Source organism: Candida tropicalis (genome assembly GCF_000006335.3).
Source record: "Candida tropicalis MYA-3404 genomic scaffold supercont3.5, whole genome shotgun sequence".
Classification (NCBI taxonomy): domain Eukaryota; kingdom Fungi; phylum Ascomycota; class Pichiomycetes; order Serinales; family Debaryomycetaceae; genus Candida; species Candida tropicalis.
In genome coordinates, this window is record NW_003020057.1 from 1,084,012 (window position 1) to 1,108,635 (window position 24,624).

At 32.6% G+C, this 24,624-nt stretch overlaps 9 protein-coding genes across 9 annotated transcripts; 1 reads left to right on the top strand and 8 right to left on the bottom strand. All coding sequences in view use genetic code 12, as the record gives it.

The window, feature by feature from the left end:
* Positions 1-1,397: 1,397 nt before the first annotated feature.
* Positions 1,398-2,924, top strand: CTRG_04161 (uncharacterized protein; the record flags this gene model as incomplete). Its single annotated transcript, XM_002549818.1, has 1 exon — positions 1,398-2,924. One exon carries the CDS (start codon positions 1,398-1,400, stop codon positions 2,922-2,924), a length of 1,527 nt encoding a protein of 508 aa, XP_002549864.1.
* Positions 2,925-3,023: 99 nt separating this feature from the next.
* On the bottom strand, positions 3,024-4,400 carry CTRG_04162 (uncharacterized protein; the record flags this gene model as incomplete). Its single annotated transcript, XM_002549819.1, has 1 exon — positions 3,024-4,400. One exon carries the CDS (start codon positions 4,398-4,400, stop codon positions 3,024-3,026), a length of 1,377 nt encoding a protein of 458 aa, XP_002549865.1.
* A 665-nt stretch (positions 4,401-5,065) lies between these two features.
* Positions 5,066-5,560, bottom strand: SKP1 (SCF ubiquitin ligase subunit; the record flags this gene model as incomplete). Its single annotated transcript, XM_002549820.1, has 1 exon — positions 5,066-5,560. The coding sequence occupies one exon, from the start codon at positions 5,558-5,560 to the stop codon at positions 5,066-5,068; it is 495 nt and encodes a 164-aa protein (XP_002549866.1).
* A 367-nt stretch (positions 5,561-5,927) lies between these two features.
* Positions 5,928-7,040, bottom strand: CTRG_04164 (uncharacterized protein; the record flags this gene model as incomplete). The annotated part of the gene is made up of 1 exon (XM_002549821.1): positions 5,928-7,040. The coding sequence occupies one exon, from the start codon at positions 7,038-7,040 to the stop codon at positions 5,928-5,930; it is 1,113 nt and encodes a 370-aa protein (XP_002549867.1).
* A 200-nt stretch (positions 7,041-7,240) lies between these two features.
* Positions 7,241-8,620, bottom strand: PEX3 (Pex3p; the record flags this gene model as incomplete). Its single annotated transcript, XM_002549822.1, has 1 exon — positions 7,241-8,620. One exon carries the CDS (start codon positions 8,618-8,620, stop codon positions 7,241-7,243), a length of 1,380 nt encoding a protein of 459 aa, XP_002549868.1.
* Positions 8,621-10,155: 1,535 nt separating this feature from the next.
* On the bottom strand, positions 10,156-12,153 carry CTRG_04166 (uncharacterized protein; the record flags this gene model as incomplete). Its single annotated transcript, XM_002549823.1, has 1 exon — positions 10,156-12,153. One exon carries the CDS (start codon positions 12,151-12,153, stop codon positions 10,156-10,158), a length of 1,998 nt encoding a protein of 665 aa, XP_002549869.1.
* Positions 12,154-13,705: 1,552 nt separating this feature from the next.
* On the bottom strand, positions 13,706-15,466 carry CTRG_04167 (uncharacterized protein; the record flags this gene model as incomplete). Its single annotated transcript, XM_002549824.1, has 1 exon — positions 13,706-15,466. One exon carries the CDS (start codon positions 15,464-15,466, stop codon positions 13,706-13,708), a length of 1,761 nt encoding a protein of 586 aa, XP_002549870.1.
* A 3,306-nt stretch (positions 15,467-18,772) lies between these two features.
* Positions 18,773-19,156, bottom strand: CTRG_04168 (uncharacterized protein; the record flags this gene model as incomplete). The annotated part of the gene is made up of 1 exon (XM_002549825.1): positions 18,773-19,156. One exon carries the CDS (start codon positions 19,154-19,156, stop codon positions 18,773-18,775), a length of 384 nt encoding a protein of 127 aa, XP_002549871.1.
* A 980-nt stretch (positions 19,157-20,136) lies between these two features.
* CTRG_04169 (uncharacterized protein) lies at positions 20,137-23,181 on the bottom strand (the record flags this gene model as incomplete). Its single annotated transcript, XM_002549826.1, has 1 exon — positions 20,137-23,181. The coding sequence occupies one exon, from the start codon at positions 23,179-23,181 to the stop codon at positions 20,137-20,139; it is 3,045 nt and encodes a 1,014-aa protein (XP_002549872.1).
* Between the last annotated feature and the right edge of the window lie 1,443 nt (positions 23,182-24,624).

The following is a 24,624-nucleotide window of genomic DNA, read 5'->3' on the forward strand; positions in this document are numbered from 1 at the left end:
GTTAAAAAATTTAAAATAATAAAAGGTCGTTAATGTTAAAAAAAAAATTAATAATAAAAACTATGCAATAAAATGTAAATGTGTCAAATTGGAATATAAAAAAAAAATGAATAAAAGTTGTGGCTTTATATGTTTTTGTTAAATGTTATCTTGTTTAAATCATAAAATTAAAAAAGTAGGAAAAAACTAAATTGTAAATGATTAAATTCAAAAGAAAAAAATAAAATCGAAATGATACTAGATGGATACTAGGATATGATGTTGTGAATATACCTTTGGATATAAACTAAAACTTATTGAATATAAAAAAAATTGTGCTGTTTGATGAGCAGGGCCAAAAAAAAAAAAACGGCAAAAAAAAAATGTTGGAGTAAGACAAAAAAAATGATTCAAAAATTAGAATGAGACGGAATTACTAAAATCACTTGATTGATATTGGAACAAGATTGTAAATTGATCTATTCTCCAACAGATGACTATGATAATAATAAACTTATCTCTTACTAAAGATCAATTGCTGAACTTGTCTTGATGCTCCTTGAGGATGTAAAATGAAAGGAAGGTAAGAATGATCTGTTTTGGTTGTGTCTCTAAAAAAAAAAAAGGATAGTTGGAAAAGGATATAACTTTCTGTAAATGAGTAATTCAAATTAATGATTTTACAAAATATCACTTTTTTCTGTTGTTAGATATTAACCCGTTGATGTTACAGATGGTATGTAATTGAGTGTAAGATGGAAAGAGGATTGGTTGATTTGATGATGATAAATAAATAGATAAATAAAAAAAAAAGTTGTAATTCTTTAGGTTGTAATAATTTTTTTTTAGGGCTGGGGGAAAGACAACAGGTTGGGTATGTTAATTTGGGAACAGCAAAGTTTATTACTGTACAGCAGAAAAACAGAAATTCATAAAAGAAAAAAAACCAAAAATCAGTCATTTTTTTGGGCAGGACACACCCACACATACAGACAGACGCTCGCTTATGTATGTAGTGTACTCTGGCAAATAGTGCGATAAAAGAAATCAGATAAACAATAAGCAAAAAAATAGGAGAATCAGTCACATGTACACGATCTTACATACACACAGATTAGTATGAGACATTTACTGCATTGGTTATTCCTTTTTTTTTTTCCGAAAATGTCACCACACAATTTTCTTTTCTTTTTCTTTTTGTCTTATTTGCCACAGTGTGGTCAATTGTACACGACATCACGTGATATGGTTCACGCACGACTCGTGATTTTTATTTCTAATTTTCTTTTTTTCTGAGTCTCTCTCATTAAACACTAAGCAGTACAAGTATTATACATCAACAAAATCGTTACAGTTTTTGCTTTTTGCCATTATATTTTAGAATTACCTATCTTATTCATTACAACAAATATTCTATAATGGATGAACATATTCCTACATTCTTAGCAGTGACAGGTGTTGAAGATGAATCAATTGCCAAGCAATTTTTAGATGTGGCAGGTGGCGATCTAGAAACTGCCGTCATGTTATATATGGAATCTGGTCAACATGGAGGTGCATCATCATCTAATAACAACCAAAGTAATACTAACAGTGGGAATGCATCTGGATATGATGATGACGAAGAAATGGCTAAAAGATTACAGGAAGAAGCTTATCGTGATAATGATGATGTAAGAGAAGCAGATGCAAATGTTCATAGACATGAAACTTTGGTTGATCTTGGTGGTGGAATGCCAATGCATAGTATGAATCGTCCAATGGATTTTCTCGGGAATAGAAGACAAGGTATTTTTAATCAAGGTATGGATTTCGATAGCCGAATGAATGCAGGATTTGGTGATAGCATTTATGATGATGATGATGATGATGACGAAGATGATGATGAGGACGATGATGAAATTCAAGTTTTGGATTCTGATGAAGATGAAGATGGTGTTAATGTTCGTCCAATTAGTCGTCGTAGACAACATATTCGTAATCGTAATCAAGAATTATCATCAACTCAAAGAAGATTAGCTAATTTATTTCGACCACCATTTGATATTATTCAAAATATGAATCTTGATGATGCTAAAAGAGTAGGTAGAGAGTCTAAAAAATGGATCCTAATAAATATTCAGGATTCACTGGAATTTCAATGTCAAGTTATGAATAGAGATTTTTTTTCAAATGAAAGAATTAAACAAATAATTAAAGATAATTTTATTTTCTTACAATATCAAGTTGATTCAATGAGTGGACAACAATATGTTAATTTTTATCATGCTGATGAATATCCTCATTTAGCTATATTAGATCCATTAACTGGTGAAAGAGTACATAAATGGAAAGATGGTCAAGTACCAATAGTTAATGAATGGATTAATCAAGTCTATAATTTCTTGGACACCTTTTCATTAAATCCACAATCAAATAATCCATTAGTTCATCATGAAGCTAAAATTGATCCAAGTACATTAAGTGAAGAACAACAAATTGAATTAGCCATGAAGCAATCCATTATAGACAATGGTACAACTAATAATATTAATAAATCAGGTACAACTATTGATGATGCTATTGTAATTGATGGAAGTGATGATGAAGAACCAGAAATTGTTTCTTCTCCATCTGAAGAAATTTCAAAAGATCCATTTGATTCAATTTTACCAATAAATCATCCAGAACCTACTGAACAACCAATGACAAGAATTCAAATTAGATTTCCTAATGGTAAAAGATTAGTACGTAAATTAAAATTGGATGATAAAGTTATAATCATTTATGAATGGTTGAAATTTGTATTACAAGATAACTACCAAGACTATGGTTTACAATCACCTGATGAAAGATTCAATTTATCCAATAGTTCTGACAAATCTTTGAAATTTATTGAATCTTTAGATAAAACTATCGAGGAAGCTAATTTGAAAAATGCCAGCATTCTTTTGGAACAAGAATAAGTTTATATCTTCAAAAAGATAAGTATAAAAAGTTGTTAATTCTTTATAGAGAATATTAATGCAATAATTAATTATTTAAAGTATACACATATATACTATCTAATAATAATAACCATAATTATACAATGCAGGAAATGATTCTAATGGTGGTAATTTCTGTAGTTTACTTGATTCAGGTGCATTATTAAACAATATTTGTTTGTATTCCTTTCGTTTGAGTTTTTCTTCTGGGGTTAAATCTTGACTTTCTTCTAAATCTTCATCTTCAGATGAATCACCAGATCTATTTTCTTCATTATTTACCTCTCCTTCTGCATCTGAATACAACTCTGAATCATCCGATGTATCCTCAGCAATTTTACGTCTCTTGGATGAAAGTGTACCATCACTATTAAGGGTCTGTCTTAAAAGCAACAAATCTTCATCGGCTTCAAAATCATTCAAACTCGTACAAATTTCATTTGATTCTTCATAGTCATAAGATCTTTTTATCCTCTGAGCGATATTACTAACCTCCCAATCTTTCTGCTTGATTCTCTGTCTAATATCCGATAATTCAATCTTACTCTTTGGTTTAAATCTAGTATCCAACTCAATATAATTGGAATCTTGATTGCTATTAAGAACAGTATCAAGATCTTTGTTATTAATAGTATCGATCTTATCATCGGTATTTGCATCAACTGCAAATGGGTTAGTTAAAGATCTGTAATAAGCTCTATTGGAAGTTTCAGCATTTTTATATTCATTCAATCGATAATAGTCTTTGTATAGTTGGTTTAACTCATTCTGTGTGTCATTAATCAATTTTTGTTTCCGTTGATTTACCGAGTTGTAATATTGTTTCCACAAAATTATTCTATTTCCATACAGATTATCTTTAATCAATTTGGTTTGATAATCTTTCTCTTTACTTATAGCATTCAATCCATCTCTGTGTCTCTTAAAGTAATCATTAAATAGATAAGGAAATGGTAATTTTGACAAGTTATTGTTGATATTTTTATGATTCATTAGATACTCATTATCGTATTTAAAAGTATTATCAAAATCAAATGGACTTTGTAAATTCTTAAAAATCTCTTTTAATTCTTCTTGATATTCATCAATTGATTTTAAAAGATCAGGCTTATTTTTAAGTTTTCCATTATTTACCATGATTAAATCTTCTGTATTTGTCATGATATTATTAATCGTTTCAACTTCAAAATTATATATTTTTAGCCAACTTTTATCATTTGCCGTAGCTAATTTGATCAGATTGTTTAATTTCTCCAAAATAACATTGATTCTAGATAATCTGTTATCAAGATATTCTTTACCCACGGTTTTAAATTCAGTTGATAATTGTTCTTCAAGCTCATTTAATTCATCAACTGACATTTGTGAAATTTCTTTAAGAAGTTCTCCTTGAACTTTATTCATTGGTGGATCATCCGATTCAGCTTCATCAGGATGGCTCTTAGATGATGACATGACAATAATTATATCTAGTTATTACCTGTTGTGTAAATGACCTTGGAATGGGTTTCTTGGGCTAAAATTTTCTGATACCAGTTCACAAAATAAAAATCAATTCCAAAAATGCAAAATGACTTGATAATATATATATATCTTAATGCTTTTAGTAACAGTTATAAGAATGATGATTTATCTATAAGATAGTTGTGGTTTCAATACCTGTTATTCCTTGATATTGATTGTTTGCAAATGTAATGTGCTTGCCCTTTTTCGTGACTTCAATTAAAAGAAAAAACCTGTTGTCTATAATAAAATTGGTTGTAAAAAAGAAAAAAAAACTGAGAAAAAGAACCTTGCCCGCTTAAAATTCTGCCAAAGACAAATAAACCCAAAAATTCCTCAATAGTGAAGAAACTGCGAATGCAGTGGTTTTTTTTTTTTTTTCTTTTGGTTTTACGAAATAATAATCAAAGTCGTGTGTATAAGGTCACTGTCCACGTGACATGTTTCACCATCTTTCTCTTACTCTCCCTCCACCCTCGACATTAAGTAAAAACATGACTGACACGTCTTTAAATCTACATTTGTAATTGTTAATACATCATTCTGTATATATATATAAAAAGCAAACAAACAAAGAGAGAGAACTATAGAAACATGGGTAATAAACTGATCGTTACTCATCTATCTTCAGCCCATTCGTTTTCTTTTCTAATGGCGGCTTCTTCTTCGGGACTAAAATCATTAACAATGTTAAAAGTTCTTCTTAATTCTTCTGGGGATTTACTTTTAATCATTTCAGCAACCATTTTACAACCACTTTCTAATAATGGTTTAATATTCAAATAATTAGCAGCTAAGATAATTTCATACAACATTTCTTGATCAACTTTCAAGAAATTTCTATCCCATTCTTCAACTGGAATGGATTTTTTGGCATCTTCATCTTCATCATCTTGGAAAATGGTATTTTTATGATGTTCACACCATTCTAAAACTTTGCTCAAAACATTGGCTCTAACATTTGGAGTTGGGATTTCAAAATCTTCTTCTAAACCATCTGGATGTAAATCATTAATCATATTCTTAATCAAGATTGATTTTTCAGCAATCTTTGGTTCAACTGGGAACTTTTCATTATCTGAAGAAACAATTATAACTTTAGCTGATGACATTTTTTATATATATTAATGAGTTGATTGATTTGATTAACTGTCGTGAATTTCAACAACTTTGTAAAAAAAAAGAAAAAGAGAAATTACCAAAATGTTGAAGTGGTTTTCTATTTTCTGTTCTTTTTTTTTAAAACCCATGCTCACTTGCAACGCCCTCTCTCCTTAATTTTTTTTGTATGTTCGTGCATATTTGTTACATTCTTTTGTTTGGCCCTACAGTCAAAAGTGTAATTATTTGTTGCCAAGTCTGAATATTAATAATATAATCATATGAGAGTAGTACCTACCTTCTACTAAATCGACCTATATATGAATTATAATAATATATCCAAGGATGACTGCAATAATTATTATTATCATGGATGATTCAAGCAAAAAATCTACTCTTTATATATACTTTGGAATGGTTGTTAATATCAACTAAGGTTATTTGTTGTATCAGACCGGTATATCTCATCAGTTTTAACAACAAACTAACTTGATCAGTAATGCTAAAAGACATTTTCCAAATTGGGTGAATCCAGCAAGCTATTTCTGTTAATTTTGGTAATTTCTCATGATATTCAATCCCACAAACATTTATTTTGATCTCTGGTCTAGGAAATTTTCTAAATATCGAATCCTCACAAAGTTGAAAATATAATTGAATTGCATTCTTTCTGTCATTCTTCCCGTGGCTCACTCTAATTCTAAGTAGATATCCGTTTCGGAAATAATTAAAGTTGGGGACCAACAGTTTACGCATAATCACTATGTGGTCATAAACAAATTCATTCATGAGTTCATGATATTGCTCTATATTATCAATAGGTCTTACTATTCTCTTTTCTCTTTTATCTTGACACTCCCAAACTATCCAAGTGTTGTAAGACGTTTCAACAGTGTTCAGAACAAACTGATGGGTGATAAGTTGATTAAAAAATGAATGAGGGTTCTTGATTGCTGAATTACATATTGGGTTTCCTGAATAGTTTCCATAAACGATGGGTATAGGGAAATCATATTCTTCAAGATGATTTGCATAGACAACGGAATTCAACTTTCTACTTTTATCCATTGATGTGGATGATAATACCTCTGCTTGATCTGATTCAGAACTTCTAATATGTGTCGAATATGGTGCTGTTGTGACTGGAGGAGGAACAGCAGGTTCTGACTTCACTCTAAAGAAAAAGCTTCTTGATCTTTGTAATTGACTAGATGGTTCTTTTATAGGAGGTGCGGATTGTACTTCATTAGACTTTGATGTTCGATTTATAAATGGGTAATACCAACTTTTTCTCTTTTTGATTTTCAACGGAGCACCTGTTGCTTGTTTAGGTTTAGTTGTTGAATCAATACCTTCTAGTTTGTCATCGTCTTCATTTTGTCTTTGGTTTTCCAATTGATCTGGGGTAATTGTGACATCACAATCATTTGGTGATTCAATTTCATTTGAATTCTCTTCTAATGAAGTGCCCACGGTATTAGTGGTATGCATTTGTTAATGGTATTAGTTGGAAAAGTAATAGTGTTGTCAAAAAAAAAACACACATTTCAAAATAAAAAAAATTGAAGTTGGTTGCAAAGATGTACAAAGCGAGAATATGCGATCCAGGGAGATATGGAGTACTACACGGTCATGATACATGACGAGCATTATATGTTGTTATTCCTTTTTGACACTATCTTATGGGTTGCCTATTCAAAATTCGAGTATATACCTGCACTAAAATCATCTAACTCCTCTAATTCATTCATGTTGTTAATGTATATATTACCTCCTGATTCCTGTTGGGGTTGATTACTCGACAAGTCTTCACCAGCATTTAAACTATTGAGGATCTCTTCAAGATCAGTGTCATATCTTGGCAGTGTTGCCTCATTCTTAATATTATCATTATCAATCATAATGTTGGTTTGCACAGAAAGTTGAGCTAAGAAACTTGCCAACTTGAATGCTTTATTTGGAAGTTCTGTGACTCTTGACTCTTGTAAGTTCCCAGTTGTCGACATCAAACTATTTCCCAAGTTTCCTCCACTTAAACTGAATGATAAATTAGTTGTCAAAGTATTTAAATTAGTCAAAATCAATGAATTTAACAAATCAAAAAAGTATAAATCATTATTCAACATTATGGAGTTAGTTTCATTAATCAATTTAATCAAATTAGAATCAGCAGAGTCCAATTGGTTAACCAAATCAGGGTTTGTGTTCAACAAGGTTTCTAACAAATCTGAATAGTTAATTGGGAACAAATTGGCTAAAATATATTCCTTGTTGTTTGTGTTGATTTCATTTATAATGTCAAGTAAACTTTGTTCAAAACTTTCAACAGACAACTCAGATTTTGGAGTAATCTTTTCAAATTTGGCAATAACCAATGCTTCAATGATCGAATTTAAGTTCATCCAACCTTTGTTCAATAGCCACCAACTCAATGAAAGGTAACTTTGTTCGATGATGTAATTTTCGTGTGGATCAATTTCGTGGTTAATAGATTTGACCCCGGCCATTTGTATGGCACTTTCCAAGTATGATCTTCTGGCCAAAATGTTCAATTGCAACCTTGTTATTAACAATAAACCTGACATTGTGTACATTAAAGTCAATATTCTCGTGATGGACTTGATTTTCAACAAGTTCCACAACTCAATCTTACTCTTGTTCATATAAATGGATAATTTCAGTTCTGGATCATTATTATTATCCAAAAGATTCAAGTTATCTGTCGTCAATTCGTTATTTTCATTAGTAGTGCTGCTCTTGGACCCGCCGCTCTTTTTCAATCGTAACGCTTGTGTAATTAATTCAACCGGCAAAGCATCAATTATTGGTGTAGCTAATACGGGTAATAATGCTAAAATGGTATAATAACAATCCTGTTGGGTTTGGATAAACCGTTGCTTAATCTGTTGTTTAAATAATAACTCTTGTCTTAAAGATTGTTGATAATTTCTAAACTTTTTGATAACAAACTCATTGATTAACAAGTATACAGATACGGAAACAGCACTAGTGATCAAGATCCTTCTCTTGTTTCTATTGAAAAACCCACTTAATGATGAGAATATAGCCATTGTTTATTATTACTGATTGAGATGGGTCTATACTTGATAAGTCGCTAATTTAACTATTCTATTTCTCTCTTTTTTTTTTTGCCTGTGAATCTATCATACTCCATTTTTTTCCGTCCCACGGTTCAACCTTACTTTTTTTTTCGTCGGTTGCTCAGTGTCATTAGTGGGGAAATTTGACTTCCGGAAATGGAACTACACTGACTGCGATGTGTGTATATGTTACTTCTGGATGCAACTAATTCACTTTCCTTCCTCGACAATTTATAAATTTTCCATTTGAAATGGGAATCGTTAAAGCAGGTAAGTTGAGAACAGACTAATAATAGCTACCAACGTGGGAGGATTTTGAAAATTGGGCAACGGAAAAAGTACAAAATAATTTTCGGAAAGATTTCGTAACCATTCTTGATCAAAATTAATACAAATGTACAATTGTTCACATTGACTTAAACAAGTCGGAACACGATGGTCCATTAAAAATGTCCATAGTGAATTAACCCTTTTGCAATAATCTGCAGATTCTTCCTATTTGAAATAGAAAATGGCTCGTTCTGTTATTATGAGAGGTATACAAACCGCATTTACTTTTGAATGATGTTACATCCTAAGAGTAAATGGACTAGTCAGACATTATAAGCGCTTAGAACATCAAATTCTACCCGGGGGTAGTGGAAGAGTTTTTTATTTGTTTTTGTTAATGTTGTTGCTCCTTTGACATTTTGCGTCAATTATACATTAATTAATGAGACGGGATTATTGATAGGAAAACGTGTGCGACTAATTAATTAATCACCTCCTATATGTTCTTTTTGTGGTCGAATTCTCCCGATAATTTATGTAGGATATGCCAATACAAGTTTGATTACCTTCAACCACCCAAGGGACAAGACATTTCCTCAACTTTGACAAAACATGTACCCGAGACAGTCAAGCTAACGGTCGCATGACAAGTAGATAACAAGCCAATTTTCCCCCCTGAAGAGAAGATGTAAAAAACAAAAAAGAAATGCTTGACTGCCACCACTCCTGGAGTGAGTTAGCATGGTCCTAGTGGATGAGCCCCCCCCCCCCCACGTTGTACTGCTGACACCCCCCTTTGTGACTTTTTCTTAAGTGGAATTTCATAATTACTTGCGTTCCTAGGGAGGGAAATTGGAAGCCTATTGTATTGTGTAGACTGTCAGATAACAGGAGGGCAGTGTGCACGCGCACGACCCACGGCGGTTATGGTGCTGCTTCAATTTTTTTTTTTCAGTTCTGCTAACCGGATGGCTCGATTGGAACAATAGACAATGGTCAAGTGTGAAATAAGCAACGCATCTCCGAAGGAAGCCAGTGGTGGTTTCCTACTCATCACTATGACAATTGGTTAAGTATAACTTTTACAACAATCTGTAGAGATAATATTCTGATTAATTCAATTAAAGAAATATATAATTACTTTTATGTATCATGGAATTGCATACACATGCCACACTACAGACAACTACTATATCTCACAAAAATTTATCTTAAATCAATCTATACAAAACGTATTAACCACATCTTGTCAAATGTTCCTTTAAATGTGCCGTTCTTTTGAATCTCTTTCCACATCGATTGCAAGGGTGTGGACGAATATCCAAGTGAACCTGATCGTGGTGTTTTTTAGCATCAGACTTGGTTTTAAACATCCTATTACACGTAATTTCTTTACATGGGATATCGTACGTTCCAATATGAACAGCTTTTATATGGTTCAACAAGTTTTGATGCTGGTGAGACTTGTATTGACACTGAGGGCATTTGTGTTTAAACACTTGTTTATGAACATCCTTGTGTCGTTGTAGACTCTGTGCTGTTGTGAATGACTTTGGGCACTCATCACAAGCATATGACTGTATTTTGTAATGGACTCTTTTTAAATGATTCAGTAAATGTTCATCCCTCTTGAAGCGGGCACCACATTGATTACATTTTTTCTTTCTTATGTTCTTGTGTATTTCATTATGGTGATTTAGTAATTGACAAGGGAATGCACATTTGAATTTACATTCCAAACATATAAGAGGACGATAATTTTGGTGAACTAATAGATGATGGAAACGTCTTTGGTTTTTAACTTTAAATTTCTTAGCACAAAATGGATAGCAGCATTCAAACAAATCTTCTGTTCGATGTACGTTTTTCATGTGAATATTACGATCAGACAGTCTTTTGAATTTAGCATTACAGCTTTTATATTTGCACTCGTAGTTTCTGTCTGCAGTATGACCATCAACATGATACCTAAAAGATTTAGAAGAAGAAAATTCTCTGGAACAATTCTTGTATGTACAAATGTAAGGATTTGGTATTACTGACAATTTCTTGAATACTTGTCCCGTGCGGTAATATACGCTACCCTTGTACTCATCAACTCTTTGTTTTTTCAGTTGTCTTGTATCGTCATTCGAGTGACCCATTGGACGTTTTCTTTTAGTAACCACAAGATCACTATCCTCCGAGTTACCAATAGTAGTTTCAGTAATCGCTTCTTCAAGAACATCCAAGTAACCTTCGGTAAGTTTGTCTTCTTTGATTTTAAACTCTAAATTCTTTTTGAATGACTTTGGACGATCAGTTAGGTGATGGAATATTAGTTCCTTTAATTGAAAAGCACTTTTATCCAAATTGTTCCTGGAGCAATAACAAGAATCACCTTTTAATTTGCCTTCTACTCCAAACCTAATAACTCTATTTTGATAATTATTTTGTATTGTTTCCTCAAAGGTTTCTTCTTGTTTTAATAGGGGACTTATATCCACTCTAATTTGCAATCTTTCATGATTACCCAATCCATCATAAAAAACTTTAAATTCTTTAACTCTTTTATGTAAGAATATAGGAATTAGAATTTGGTCAATTCTTCGACAATTGAATACTGTATGGCATGTAAATGAGATAATCCGTTGGTCAAGATTTCTGAAACAGTCGATTATTTTCAATTTGTGTCGATATCGCATTATGGGTTTTGTAGCTGTCATCTCATGACTACGCTGTTTATTCAAAACAGCACTATCCAAACAAGGATCCACTACTAAATTTAGATCACCAGCTAAAAGAACATGTATATCGGGGTTAACATCCACATAATCAGTAATAGCTTGAAGTACAGTTTTGTAAAATGTCGACTTTCTAGAATTTGATACTGGACCATAAACACAAACTAAAAGTATTTTTGTAGAGTTGATACCTAACACAACTGTTGACACTCTATCTGAGTAATCATTCTTGAAATGATTCAAGACGTTGAAATCAACCACTTTAAAATTGCTTGATTTTCTTCTTAAAAAAATTGTCGCTAATGAATCTTCATTGGTAGCGTACGAATTAAACTCAGTCAACGCAGATAAGTTGCTTTCTTTTGTGGTCTCAGTTAAGAAGCAAATGTCTTGTCCATGGGTGAGCTCCGTCAATATGGGTTTCTTGATTGTTTTGTGTATATTTTTGGAAATAATTTTTAACTCTTGACCTACAGAATGGTAAGCATCCCCTTCGATGATAATTCCCATACTCTGCAGATTAATTGACGATAAAATAGTAGAATTGATGAGTTTCAAAAAACAAATTAACAAAACAAATCACAAGAGAATGAAATAGTATAATGATATCGGTATTATTATTATCAAATGGAAAAATCAGTTTACTTATATATATAGACATATTAATTTCATATGGATATTGAATTTGTATGTGCTACTGATGGTAGTCACACTGAATATTTGGCCCATGGGTCTAATTTCTGACAAATTAGTTTAATTAGATAATTTACATGTATCACGGGCTAAAATAAGTTTTACAGTTTTACTGTTTTTGTAAGTGCCCCTAATTATATCCTTCTAATTAATATATGAGATATACGGTTTGTTCACTTGGTTTCATGCCCCTTTTATTTAATTAAATAAATCCCTCAAAGAAAATGTACTAAAACAATTGTAATATCATCAGTATCAAATCCAGACAATTGTTGTCGGTAAAAAAATTTAATATAGTGTATCATTATCTAACTTTACTTGTAATTCAATATCTATGTATAATATTTCCAATGTCCTTACTCTGAAGTCCCATTATAGTTTCTATTCTTATACAGTGAATATTACGCTTCCAATAACCACTAGTTGTATCTCTATATTTTACAATTTAGGGGTTATAAAAAATACATATATCTAACTACTAGTCGTTCTGTAATTTTAGTCTCAAAAGGTACCCTAATTAGACAGTGTACAGCAATGGTAACTGCAAATTGTGAAACACGTGGAAGCCGGACAATTTCATTTCACGCAGCTGGCCATGTGTTTGTTTCCAACGTACACCAGTTCAATAGATTGAAATTGCAATGAATATAATACTTGTGCTTCCTTCATTAGTTATATATTCATCCAATATGTAACGAATGTTATATTGATAGAATCTTCTCTTTCTCTGTTTGCTACTACACAGCTGTATGATATGAGTTTTGTTTACCTTATTTAAGCCTATAGAAGTAAATAGAAAACTATATAATTTATCTTTCACTTCTATCAAATAATGTGTAGCAACCGTGAAACTAAAGGAATGTTGAGCTATGGTTCCTGTTTCGTTTGTACTTTATTACTATTTAGTATGTGCTGCAGTCGTTGTATATCTGTGATAATCATGTGATTTGTGGAGACTCTGTCGGTGTCGTACTGATGGGTATTAGGAGTCATTTGGTACTTCCTTAGACCCATGTGCGACAAATGCTCATTTCCACACTTCTTCAAATATATTTGTAATTATTCCACTATAATTAATTGAATTGACGTATCTACGACTTAAGATTAGTATAGAAGAGAAGTAGTAATATGGAAAACAGAGATTCTAGTTACCCCATCCAATCAGCAAGAGTGACACACTTGAACTGCTTGACTACTGTAAGACATGAGTTCATTGTGAGATACCACCTGTTGCACGCACTGGTTAATCACGTGCCGTGTCAGCGTGCTATACAGCACGCCTGCTAATATCACATGAATAAAAACTACAATAAAAACATCGATAAACTAACAAAAATAAACATATATTAAAAAATCAAACTATATAGAACTAACTAAAATCATACATCAAATTTGCACCAACTGGCAACTCATAATAAATCCCACTTCTTTCAATGACGTCTACTAATTTGTTGAAATGATTATTGGATTTGATACTTTGGAGGCTGCCTAACATTATTAGGCGATCCTTCGTGGAACTAATAGCATTCATCACCATATTATATTTATCTTCTTTACTCTTGTAATTATACTGATTGAATTCAAAGAAGCATATAATCATGATATCTTTGATTTGAGGTCTGTATGGGAAAATGTCAACCTTGGAATTCAACGATGGGTACATGTAACCCCCAACACTGGATATACCTATTTTTTCTTTACTCATATTGACTGAAATCAAACTATCAATAATTGTTCTGATAAGGGATATTTTTACCTGGTCTGGAAGCTCCTCCCCCATTCTAATATTAGTTGTTTCTAGAAATATAATTTGTTTCTGGAGCATATCAGCCAACCAATAATTATCAAACCCCTTTTTGGTATATGCATCAATGTTTGTTAGTGGTATATCAATACATGACCAATCAGTATCAGAACTTGGAGAAAATTTTATTATATTAGACGTTAAGTTGAAAAATTCCACTATTTTTGACAGCATAATAGTTTGCGCTATTGGTGTGGAAGATTCCACAAATTCATTAACCTTGTCAAATAACACACATTTGGTTTTGAAAACATCCAAGAACTTTGGGATCTGTTGGTGATAATTACCGACAAGTATTAAATTCTTGCATCGGACGAAAACAGCCAGGCCAACTAAAAACGGAATTATCGAAGCATCTAAAACAATAATCATATCGTAATCACATTTGGTTGTTAATAACGAAAAAATAGTTCTCCCTTGAATAGTATGATTTGATAGATCTTCATCAAATTTATTAACCCATTGATTAATAGAATCGTTTGTTACCCCGCAGACTAGAACATCTTCTTCGTTTGCAAAGCGCGTCTTCATCGAGTCTTTAACTTCATTGTAGGATATCAGTGTATCAATTGAAACAGTTAGCATAATTCTGTTGAGATTTATTGGAAGTTCGTTGAGATTATTGTCAAGAATCTTTTTGCTGGCTGTAAAAATTTCTTTCCAAATGAACTTTAAAAAATGAATTTGAACTATACTCTTCACATTAACTTTCGACAATTTAATTATATCATTAATTATGATGAAGTTTTTTCCAACAACAGGCTGTGTGAAAACTCCAAGTTCTCTTCCACTTTTATTCAATATAATAACTTTATTGCTAACCTTAACTTTGTCTCCTATAATAATTTTGGACTGATTGTTGGTTAAAGTTACGACATCTGCATTCTGAATTGTAGTATGTTCTTCTTCGCATTCCACTTCAAATTCATTAGTCATGGTTTGGAAAAAAACTGAATTGGTAGCAACCCTATCAAGTTTGTGACATATGTCATTTTCAAAGCATACGGAACATTTTTTTCTGTCGTATATGATTTTGGGGATAACCTTATTCTTCTTGGTATATGAAGTCACATTCCTAATATGTATCAAATAAGACACCTTTTGATAGTCGATGTCAATTTTTATTCTGCAGTTCGATTTTGAGCACCAAACCTCCACATAATCTTCAAGAGAAAATCTCTCTTTGAACATCATCCAATATAAAACCGGATAAATGTAAAAACTATCTCTTAAATTTCCAGTTTTTATTTCAACAATGATAATTTTTCCGTCTTGGTTTTCTACAAGTAAATCAGCAACTCCCCGAATATTGTAGATATTTAGCATTGATTCTACTTCACTTAAAACTTTTGAGTATTGTTTTATTCTATCATATAAAAATTTAACATGATACTTAACTGTGTCAATATAATCATCAGAAACATTATCCTCAATAATTTCATCTATTTCAATCTTTACACCATCTTGTTGATTTGATTTTATGATTATTGAATCAAGACATTTGTGAGTAGCATTTCCAATTATTAAAGATGTTGTTAAACCAATTTCACCAATAGTATATTGCAATTTAATCTTTGCATAACGATGACAAAAATGGAGTTTTCATATTAGTGACTGATAATGGAACATGAGGGTTTATTAATAATAAATTGCTATTTTCATTATATTCATTTGTTGGGTGGAATAATTCCAATAAAGTTAGATTGTCTTTTTTCTTGCATTCAGGGTGTAAGGTACAACCCACTAACTTTAATTTGTTCATTTTGATTGTTATCTTCTTTCACCATGATAGTTTTATGAGAACCAAAAGTAACAACAGATATAATTTCAACATTCTTTACTACTTTTTGGTCCCAAAATGAACCAAAACTTTCATTCAATGTTTCATTTGTACGTTTAGACATAGTATGATTAGGATTCACTAGTTTAAATTTATCCCTTTACCTTCTTTTTTTTTAAAAAAAAGGGGGATTAACTGTTACTCTTTCATATATATATAACTACATTTTGTAATGGTTATGATGCCCTGTAATACATTCCAATTTACTTTATATCTTTGTTTAATACACGTTCTGTACACAGGGTTAAGGTTTTTGTTAATTCAATTTATTACAGATCTTATCAGAGGACACCTTAAAACTGTAATGTTAATTGCACAGGAGCCCTGGAACTCATGTAATTAATTAATTTACTAATAACGCATAAAAAATGAAACAATTCTTTTGCCCACGTTTATATAAATATATACAGTGGGTGTCAGAAAAAAATCAAATTTCTCGCCAAAATACTTTGTTCATTTTTATAAATTGCTCTAAATTAAACAGAATATACCAATCAATAAATAAAATATTTAATGTGATTATATCACTGTAATGGTCTGAATTTCTAGTTTTTAGTAAAGTTAAGACATCTTCATTAATCTGTATTTTTAGGTGTTGAATTGAAGCAATTAATTTAGTTTGGGATTTTTATTTTGACAGAAGTGCACGAACTTCAAAACACCCGTGCTACGCCGCTAAACGTTCTTTATAACTTCTGAAAGCTTTATTTCTTTCAGAATTGGTAAAACTTATATTGGTAATAGTTTTACTACATTTAAAGAAAGCGTTGCATTTTTATCTAGCACTTTGTAAAAATGCTGGTTTTTACTCTCATTTTGGTGCAAAAATTTTCGCACAAATTTTGCAACATCTCAAATTTGATCCTATCCTTTTTGGCAATAAGTACACCAAACAACAATTTATACTTACAAATTTTATCCAATAAATGTTATTTTACTTTGTAATATGCTGTCTCTCCAGGATATTAACGTTTTATAACTTTATTGGCTCTACAGATCAAGTTTTCATAATATAAATCTGGAAGACTACAAAATTACAACTTTACCACCCCACTACTGTCCCATTATTACAGATATTGACTCCGTTGGACTTTCAGATAAAAGAAATATCCGATATTAACATTGTATCAAAAATTCAATCATCGCACTTCATTTCTTGCAAAGTTATGGACTTCTTTCGACCTTCAAAAAACCTGGTCATATTTATTTTTCTCGTCAACTTTAAGTAAATCAAGAGATAACTCAACCGATAATAATGATTAAAAATATTTAATGACATCATCTTAATCACAGGGATCGATACTATATTTCTTTCGATTTACATAGTTCTACATTAAGTAATTGAAGTGTGAGGCCAAATTGAAAAAGAAGCATGTTTATTTACTGTCGCACACTTCCCCAATATTGAGAGGAATACTGAGCAATCGAAGTAAGTGCGCTATTGGTGTGTGTTGCACGTATCCATCCAATATGGGAAACGTGTCACAAATGAACACCATCGATTTAATTTAGTGGAAATAGTAACCCATAAGTCATACCAGAAGAATCACACCACCATAGAACCAATTCAGCTCACTTACGTATACATTTAAGGATGATTGTGTTACAGGATTTTGTATAGAATTATATATTCTTCAGGCTTATTATAGGGACTATACAAACAAGAAGAGATGATCAAGAGGGTTCCTTGCAGGTAGGCCTATACCTTAAAGGAAACTCCAACTGACTCTAACCATTAGGACTGTGTACAATGCATTAAGCACTTACAATTATACCTTGAATAGAACGTATATTTTAATATTATTTAATTAATCTGCTATGCTTATGTCTCAAATTAGTTAACTGTATGAAAATCTGGCGAGGGTTTCGATCCAGCTGCAAAATTTTGAAATCAAACCTATAGTCGTGTGATGATTGCGTTTTTTACCTAACCAGGATACGTGATTTCAAGTAAAGAATAGACAAGTACAATCACACTAACGTAAAACAGAGAATAGTTCGACAAGAAAAATAACATGTTTACAATAGTGTTTCTACTCATTCTTCGTATATTAAATATAGATATCAAACACTTTTATACTAAGTTGCAGGGAAAACGTTGGCTTTACCTTCACCTATGACATTACCATAAGGATCATATTCACAAACAACATATAAACCCCAACCTGTAGAAGAACAATCTTTATAGGCACAACCAACTTTGGTCAGATCTTTCCAAATAACTTGAGTAAAATGATTATAAATAAAACTACTATCTGAATACAGAATTGGTTCATCAACCCAAGCAGCAACAGTGGCTGGACCGTTTTTATACCCGGCAGCTAAATTTTCACCATATGGACCATGAGTATGGGTTAAAATTCCTGAACAATCATAATTATCGGCGTTATTCTTGGCATAGTTGTAGGTATCTACATCCCAAGATAATTTACCCACTTGATGGATGGCTCTGTATTTGTTATGAGCATCCAAGATTTCACTCGCAAATGACTCATCAACTCCATCACATTGAGAAATCGCAGCATAGATATCACCATTGGATGAAGAAGTACCCGTAGATGTTGATGCTGCTGCACTGGATGAAGAAGATGGTGGAGCTTGTGAAGAACTGGTTGTTGGTTGAACTTTAACTACTGAAGAAGCTTGAACAGAAGCAGCTGCAGCAATAGCTTCAGTATTGATAGTATAAGCTTTAGCAGCTGGAACTTCCAGAGTTGCAGCAGCATTTTCTATTGATGAAGAAGATGATGATGTAGATCCTGATTCTGACGAACCACCTCCAAACAAACCTTTCAATAAAGAGGCCAATGAAGAACCGGTTGATGATGTGGATTGAGCAGTGGTACTTGCTTATCAGCAGCAGCAGCAGCTGCTGCTGCTTCTTGGGAAGATGAGGATGACGAAGAAGAATCCAAAAGACTGTTCAAAAGATTACCCCAGAACCCAGCAGTTGCAGTAGTAGTTGGAATCGCTTGAGTTTCCACAACTGGAGATACAGCCACTGGTTGAACAGTTGTGGTTACAGCAGCTGGTTGTGTGTTTGCAACTGGTTGGGTATTTACAGCGGGAGTTGTTCCATCTGGTATAGTTGATGTTACTGTCTGCCAAACTGTAACTATAGCTGGAGCTGAATACACCTGGGAAAGAAGGAATAGGAACAAAAAGCGCTGTTTCATGGTATACTGAAGGAGTGAACAATTTTGGGGATCGGATTTTCTTTTCTAAAGACTTTGAACTACTAGTAACTTGATTCTTTTCAAAAAAAAAATGAAGATCTTTGAAATGATGGAGAGAAGGATCTACTTTATATAGAAAATAGAAAAAATAAAGGATAGAACCGAAGAAGATAAAAAAAAATAAACTTAACTAAATATTATAAACTTTCCTTCGAAAGGCAATATTCTAAAGAGTCTCGATTCATTCGGTCTTGAAAAATTTCATTCTTGCTTTGTGGTTAATTAGTGCTTTATTCAATGTGAGAAAATAAATGTAGCTGCAAAACATATTTTTCCCAATTAGGAAATGGGAAAAGTGCACATACATTTTTTTTTCCTTGACCCGAATTAGGAAATACTTGCAACTCTGTATTCTAGTAATGGTAACTTCTACTATATGAACAAGAGTTGGATGATAGCTACTTTCTGCTTGGTCTAAGAAGTGTTGAGAAAAAAAAAATTACAACATGTTCATTTCAATCCCCACCATTTTCTTTTCCATATCGCATCATACGTTTTACGTTATCCATTTTCTTTCTTTTCAGGTTCCAACTCAGAATGCTTGTTTGAAGTTTCTTCTTTATTAAACATGTCAAAGTGGGCAACGCAGTATGACGACAAAAGGATCTACATTAGACTCGTACTTATATTGTTTCATCTCTTTATTCGAACAAAAGTAATCAAAGAAAAGGTTCCAGAATCTAAACGTAGTTACAAATTAGTTTCATTAATGAATTTCAGATGAAACTGAGAAAGGGGACATGTTCAACAGAATAGCCAATGGGCCGAAGAAAAAAAAGAAAATAAATTAAAATCTTTATGTCGTAAACATATAGAGAAGAAGGGAAGGAAAAAAAAAGCAATAAACATAATCACAAATATTCTCTTCTTTTATTACTAAGATGAGATAACAAAATGCTAACTAGTATATATGGACTAAATCAAAACTTTCCTGTGAATATCTCCTTTAAGGTAGCCGCGATAACTTCTGCTACCCCACCACCAGTACATCTAACTATGACTTCTAATTCTTTACCAATTTGATCAGTGCCTCTGACTTTAACCAAGACCCCGTAATTGGACTTTTGTGTGTGCAAAATACCGGCCCCTGTAACGAAAATAGGAGTGTCAGGGGAGTCAGGCGAAGACTGGACAATAGCAAAACCAACTCTAGCTAACAACCGGGAAATATTGGATGCGTTGTGTCTATGTGTCAAAACAGCATGTTGTGTAGACTCGCCCTCTTGTAAACCTAACATTTGACTAATTTGTTGCCATCTCTTTTCAAACTCGTCTACGGTTGCTAATGCAGTCGGGGTTATAGTCTTTAACAACAACACAGGGAACTTCAAATTCAATTGGTTGAACGAACCACCACACATAAAAGTCATGGACAAAATAGGACTTTCATTGTTTTCAATGATATTTCTCACCTTGATTTCAATATCCATCTGAGATTTATCCAAAATTACAGGGTCTGGAATATTCTTTATATGCAAGGTGTAGTTTGGGTCCTGAATGTTGGCTAATGATTCTAGATTAAGCACTGTAAAACCGGTTATCTTCTTACCGATGGTTTTGTGGGCGTTGTTAATTATAGTGAATTTCAAAGTTAACTCATTCGTGTTCTTAATTATTCTGTACGTAATTTTAATCAACTGATCTTCATAGAAGATACCTGCATCAAAATGTAGCATTCTATGGAAACCCGCATACCAATTCGGACTCAAAATCGGACTTGACGTAGCTGCGTTTCCTTCCCCAAATGGATTACTTTGAATAGTGGTATCACCGTGGTCTGCTTCGTCGTTATCATCGTCATTGTCATGGATCAAACTTGTATCAGGTTTACTCTTAATATTCTTTGCCATCACAACAGATCTAGACCTGTTGACACCCACAATTCTATTGACACTTCCAAGACGATTCATCAAAGGATTTTCAATTTTATTTTCAAATGCAGGAAATGGCTTAATTACATTCTTTGCAAGCGCAAAATCTGATTGTAAAGTTACCAATTTCAAGTATTCGTAAGCTCTAGTTTGAATCTCCAAATCAATTGATTGTGTTTCAATTTCAAATAAATCAACAATATTTGGTACAAATAACGCATCCGGAAACTTGACAAGAAATTTTAAGAAAGTAGTCAATAGCATTGCTCTTGTCAACAATGACACTTTGAAATATGAATCAAATAACAATTGGAATTGTATATGCACATTCATGTCTTCAATATCATTAACTTGTTCACAATACTCTCCCAAAACAAATGAGGCGACTTTAACTAAACTCTCTGACAATTGCAGTGGAGGAACTGGTGGTGGGTGTGCCCCTTGGGTAGTTCCTTGTTGAGGATTGAATGGTCTTTTCAACAAATTAATTAACATCTTACATGTCTTTTTCTGTAAATCTTCATTGTTGACCACAATTTGTACAATTCTTTCCCAGACTTCATTCGTCATGAACCCAATGCCATTAGAATTACTTCCGCCGCCAATCGACAATAACTTAAGCATGGTAGTGACATACCATGTGGAATCGGTAGCAAACTTTTCAGCCATCACGGCAATTTTAATAGCTAATTCAGACTTTAATTGGAAATCAGCAAAGGGGAAATATTCTAACAACAGACTGATAATCACATGATAGTTTTCAAATGTACAGATAGTGTAAAGTAAGTCCAATGCTTTACGACGAACTGAAATATCCTTGTCGCGCAATAACTTCATTACCACTTCCAAAATTTCTTCAAACTTATCCTTTGATGCAAGATAGTTACTATTTGACCTTGCGGTAAGTTTAATCAATGCATCCAATGATAAATATCTGGTGTTGGTTTCTGTTGATCTCAACAACATGATCAATGCATTCATGGCTCCGTGAATTGCTTCCGGAGAAGCTTCTAAAAACACTGCCAATGAAACAGCTTGAAATAAAATTGAACTTTGTGAGTTTCTGTTAGGTAATCCTTTAATTGGCTGTGATGCATTTTGAATAGATTTAGCAACAACTTGACGTAATTCATTAATAGTGTTTTCATCTAATTGGTAAAGTGTCAATACTTGTGAACCTTTTTTGTCAACTAATAAAAACAATTGTTCAATGAATTGTAACAATTTTACAATCAACCATGGAGCAGGTGAATCATAATAATAGTCAACAGGAGGACAGATCCCGTCTATAACAATCAGGCTTAATCTTCTAGATACCCCTGGGACAATTGATTTGACAAACTGTGGGTTTAAAGTTAAAACATATTGCAATAACGGAATACATGATATGACATTGGCGAAATCCTTCTCGTCGATGAGTTTCAATAATCTTGGTACCCAATTACTATTAGTTATAATGACCTCGGGGTATAATCTCAATAATGACTTCAAAGCTAAACTACCCTTTCTTTTAACCATAGGTTTTGAAATCGGAGATGTGACTGATGCATAAACCATATCTATCAACTCTAACCATTCTGGTGAATTTGGATCAGATTCTTTGATAACAACAGATTCGGAGTCACCGGCATTGAAACAGGACGCGATGAATTCGATTGCCAAACAATTATACTCTTCATTTTCACTTTGTAAATCACGTACAAGGTCAGGTTGGACTTTCTCTAATACATAATTCAAATGATCCTTACATGAAATTCTTTTCGTCTTGGAAGTTGTACTTTCATTACTAAGTAAGATTGATACTGCCAAATAACCCAATTTCTTTTCTGAATAAACATTTGATCTGAATAATTCAAAGGCTTCCTTCAAACCAAAATCAACGATATCATGATTCCCGATGAGATAAATGTAAACTAATTTACAAACATATTTCTTTTTCTGGTACCCATTCAAATTTGATTTAAATTTTGTTCTAATGTTGTTGATTTCCAAATAGATTTTTTTATCTTCTTCGTCTTGATCTTTTGAGTTACGAAGATCAACAATGAATTGAGTCAACCCTTTCATCAGGCTCTTTGGTTGGCTTTTCTGCATTTTTATTTTCAGAATTCGAAAGTTGATTTGATTTTGCGGTTGTTCTTGTAGTTCTAAGACTACCCAGGCTAATTGACAATGTTTTTGTCTAACGGTCGGAATGAAAAAAAAAAAAAAAAAAAAAATAAAAGAAAAAATTTTAGTAGAAAAATGATACACAATAATGGAGGAGTTGAGAGAAAGTAATGAATAAATAAATCCTGCTTGCACCAAAATGTTAAGAAAAGTGGACAAAAGTTTTTGGTGTACCTCCAATGATGAACATTATCGTCACTGAGTGGATACAGCGGGAGTATCATAGGACAAGAAACAGGTATACCTTGGATTGTTAAAATACCCACAAGGTTTCGAATAGCATTATCATTGTGTCAATACTTGCCAGGTGTCGAAACTCCTCTTTCCGATCATTCCAGGTATCTGCAAAAACCATCCTGCAATAGATGTTCTCTACATTAGTGGCTACTGGCTTAGCTCCTCTTTCAACCAAAACTACCACAATGTAAACAAATGAAAATGCCAATGCTTTAATATTACGTAACTCCTGTAGTAAGATTGATCTCTCTCTTATAGAATTTAATACCGATTACACCGTAGAATGCCACAAAATCGAAAATAAATACTAGATATTTTACTGCCCATTTTTTTGGTAGTCGCAAAAGCAATGATGCTTTACCAAACTCGATCTAGGCTTTATCTCCCTCTTCCTCTCCCCCTTTTTTTGGTGAGTTGGTTCTTAAATCCCCGGCTTTAAATCCTCAATTATCTATTCATTGCTCTTTGGGTTTAGGTCTTTAGCTGAAACTCGTACTTCATCCACCCCCCACAGTACTCATGACTCCTTGGAAATCGATCTGGTTATCTACCTTTCTTGCTTGCATTGTACTGGTCAAGTATATTTCAACAGGAATTGCAGCCGTCAGTTGTTCTTGTTTTATAATTTCATATCTCAGTAGCAATCCACTCGGAAATGGTTCAGGTCCTACATGCGCTGCTTCAGTAGTTGTCAATATCCTAAATAATATTCTTGATCAACAAGTCAATAGGAATGTCACAAACTTCGGAATGAATACACTATCAAATGAAGATAATCTGATTATTATTGATGTTAGAGAATAGTCGGCTCCTGGTAAACCAATTTGATTTGATTAGCCATTATCTAGTTCACCATTTATATATACAACTGTGATAATTTTTACCTGTTTGTGTAGGTATTTACACGTGACTTTGTTTGTTCACGTGATTTTGTTTGTTCACGTGATTTTAAAGTCGTGTCTATAGCGACAAATTCTCACTCTTGATTTCATTGGTCGAATTCTCATTTCCACTCAATTTTTTACCTTTTTTCAGTTCGGTAACGAGTTGTGAGTGAGAGTGAGAGAAAAAAAAATTGAAAGGTGAAAAAGGAAGGACTGTCCAATTTACAATACACTTGGTTTTCTAATA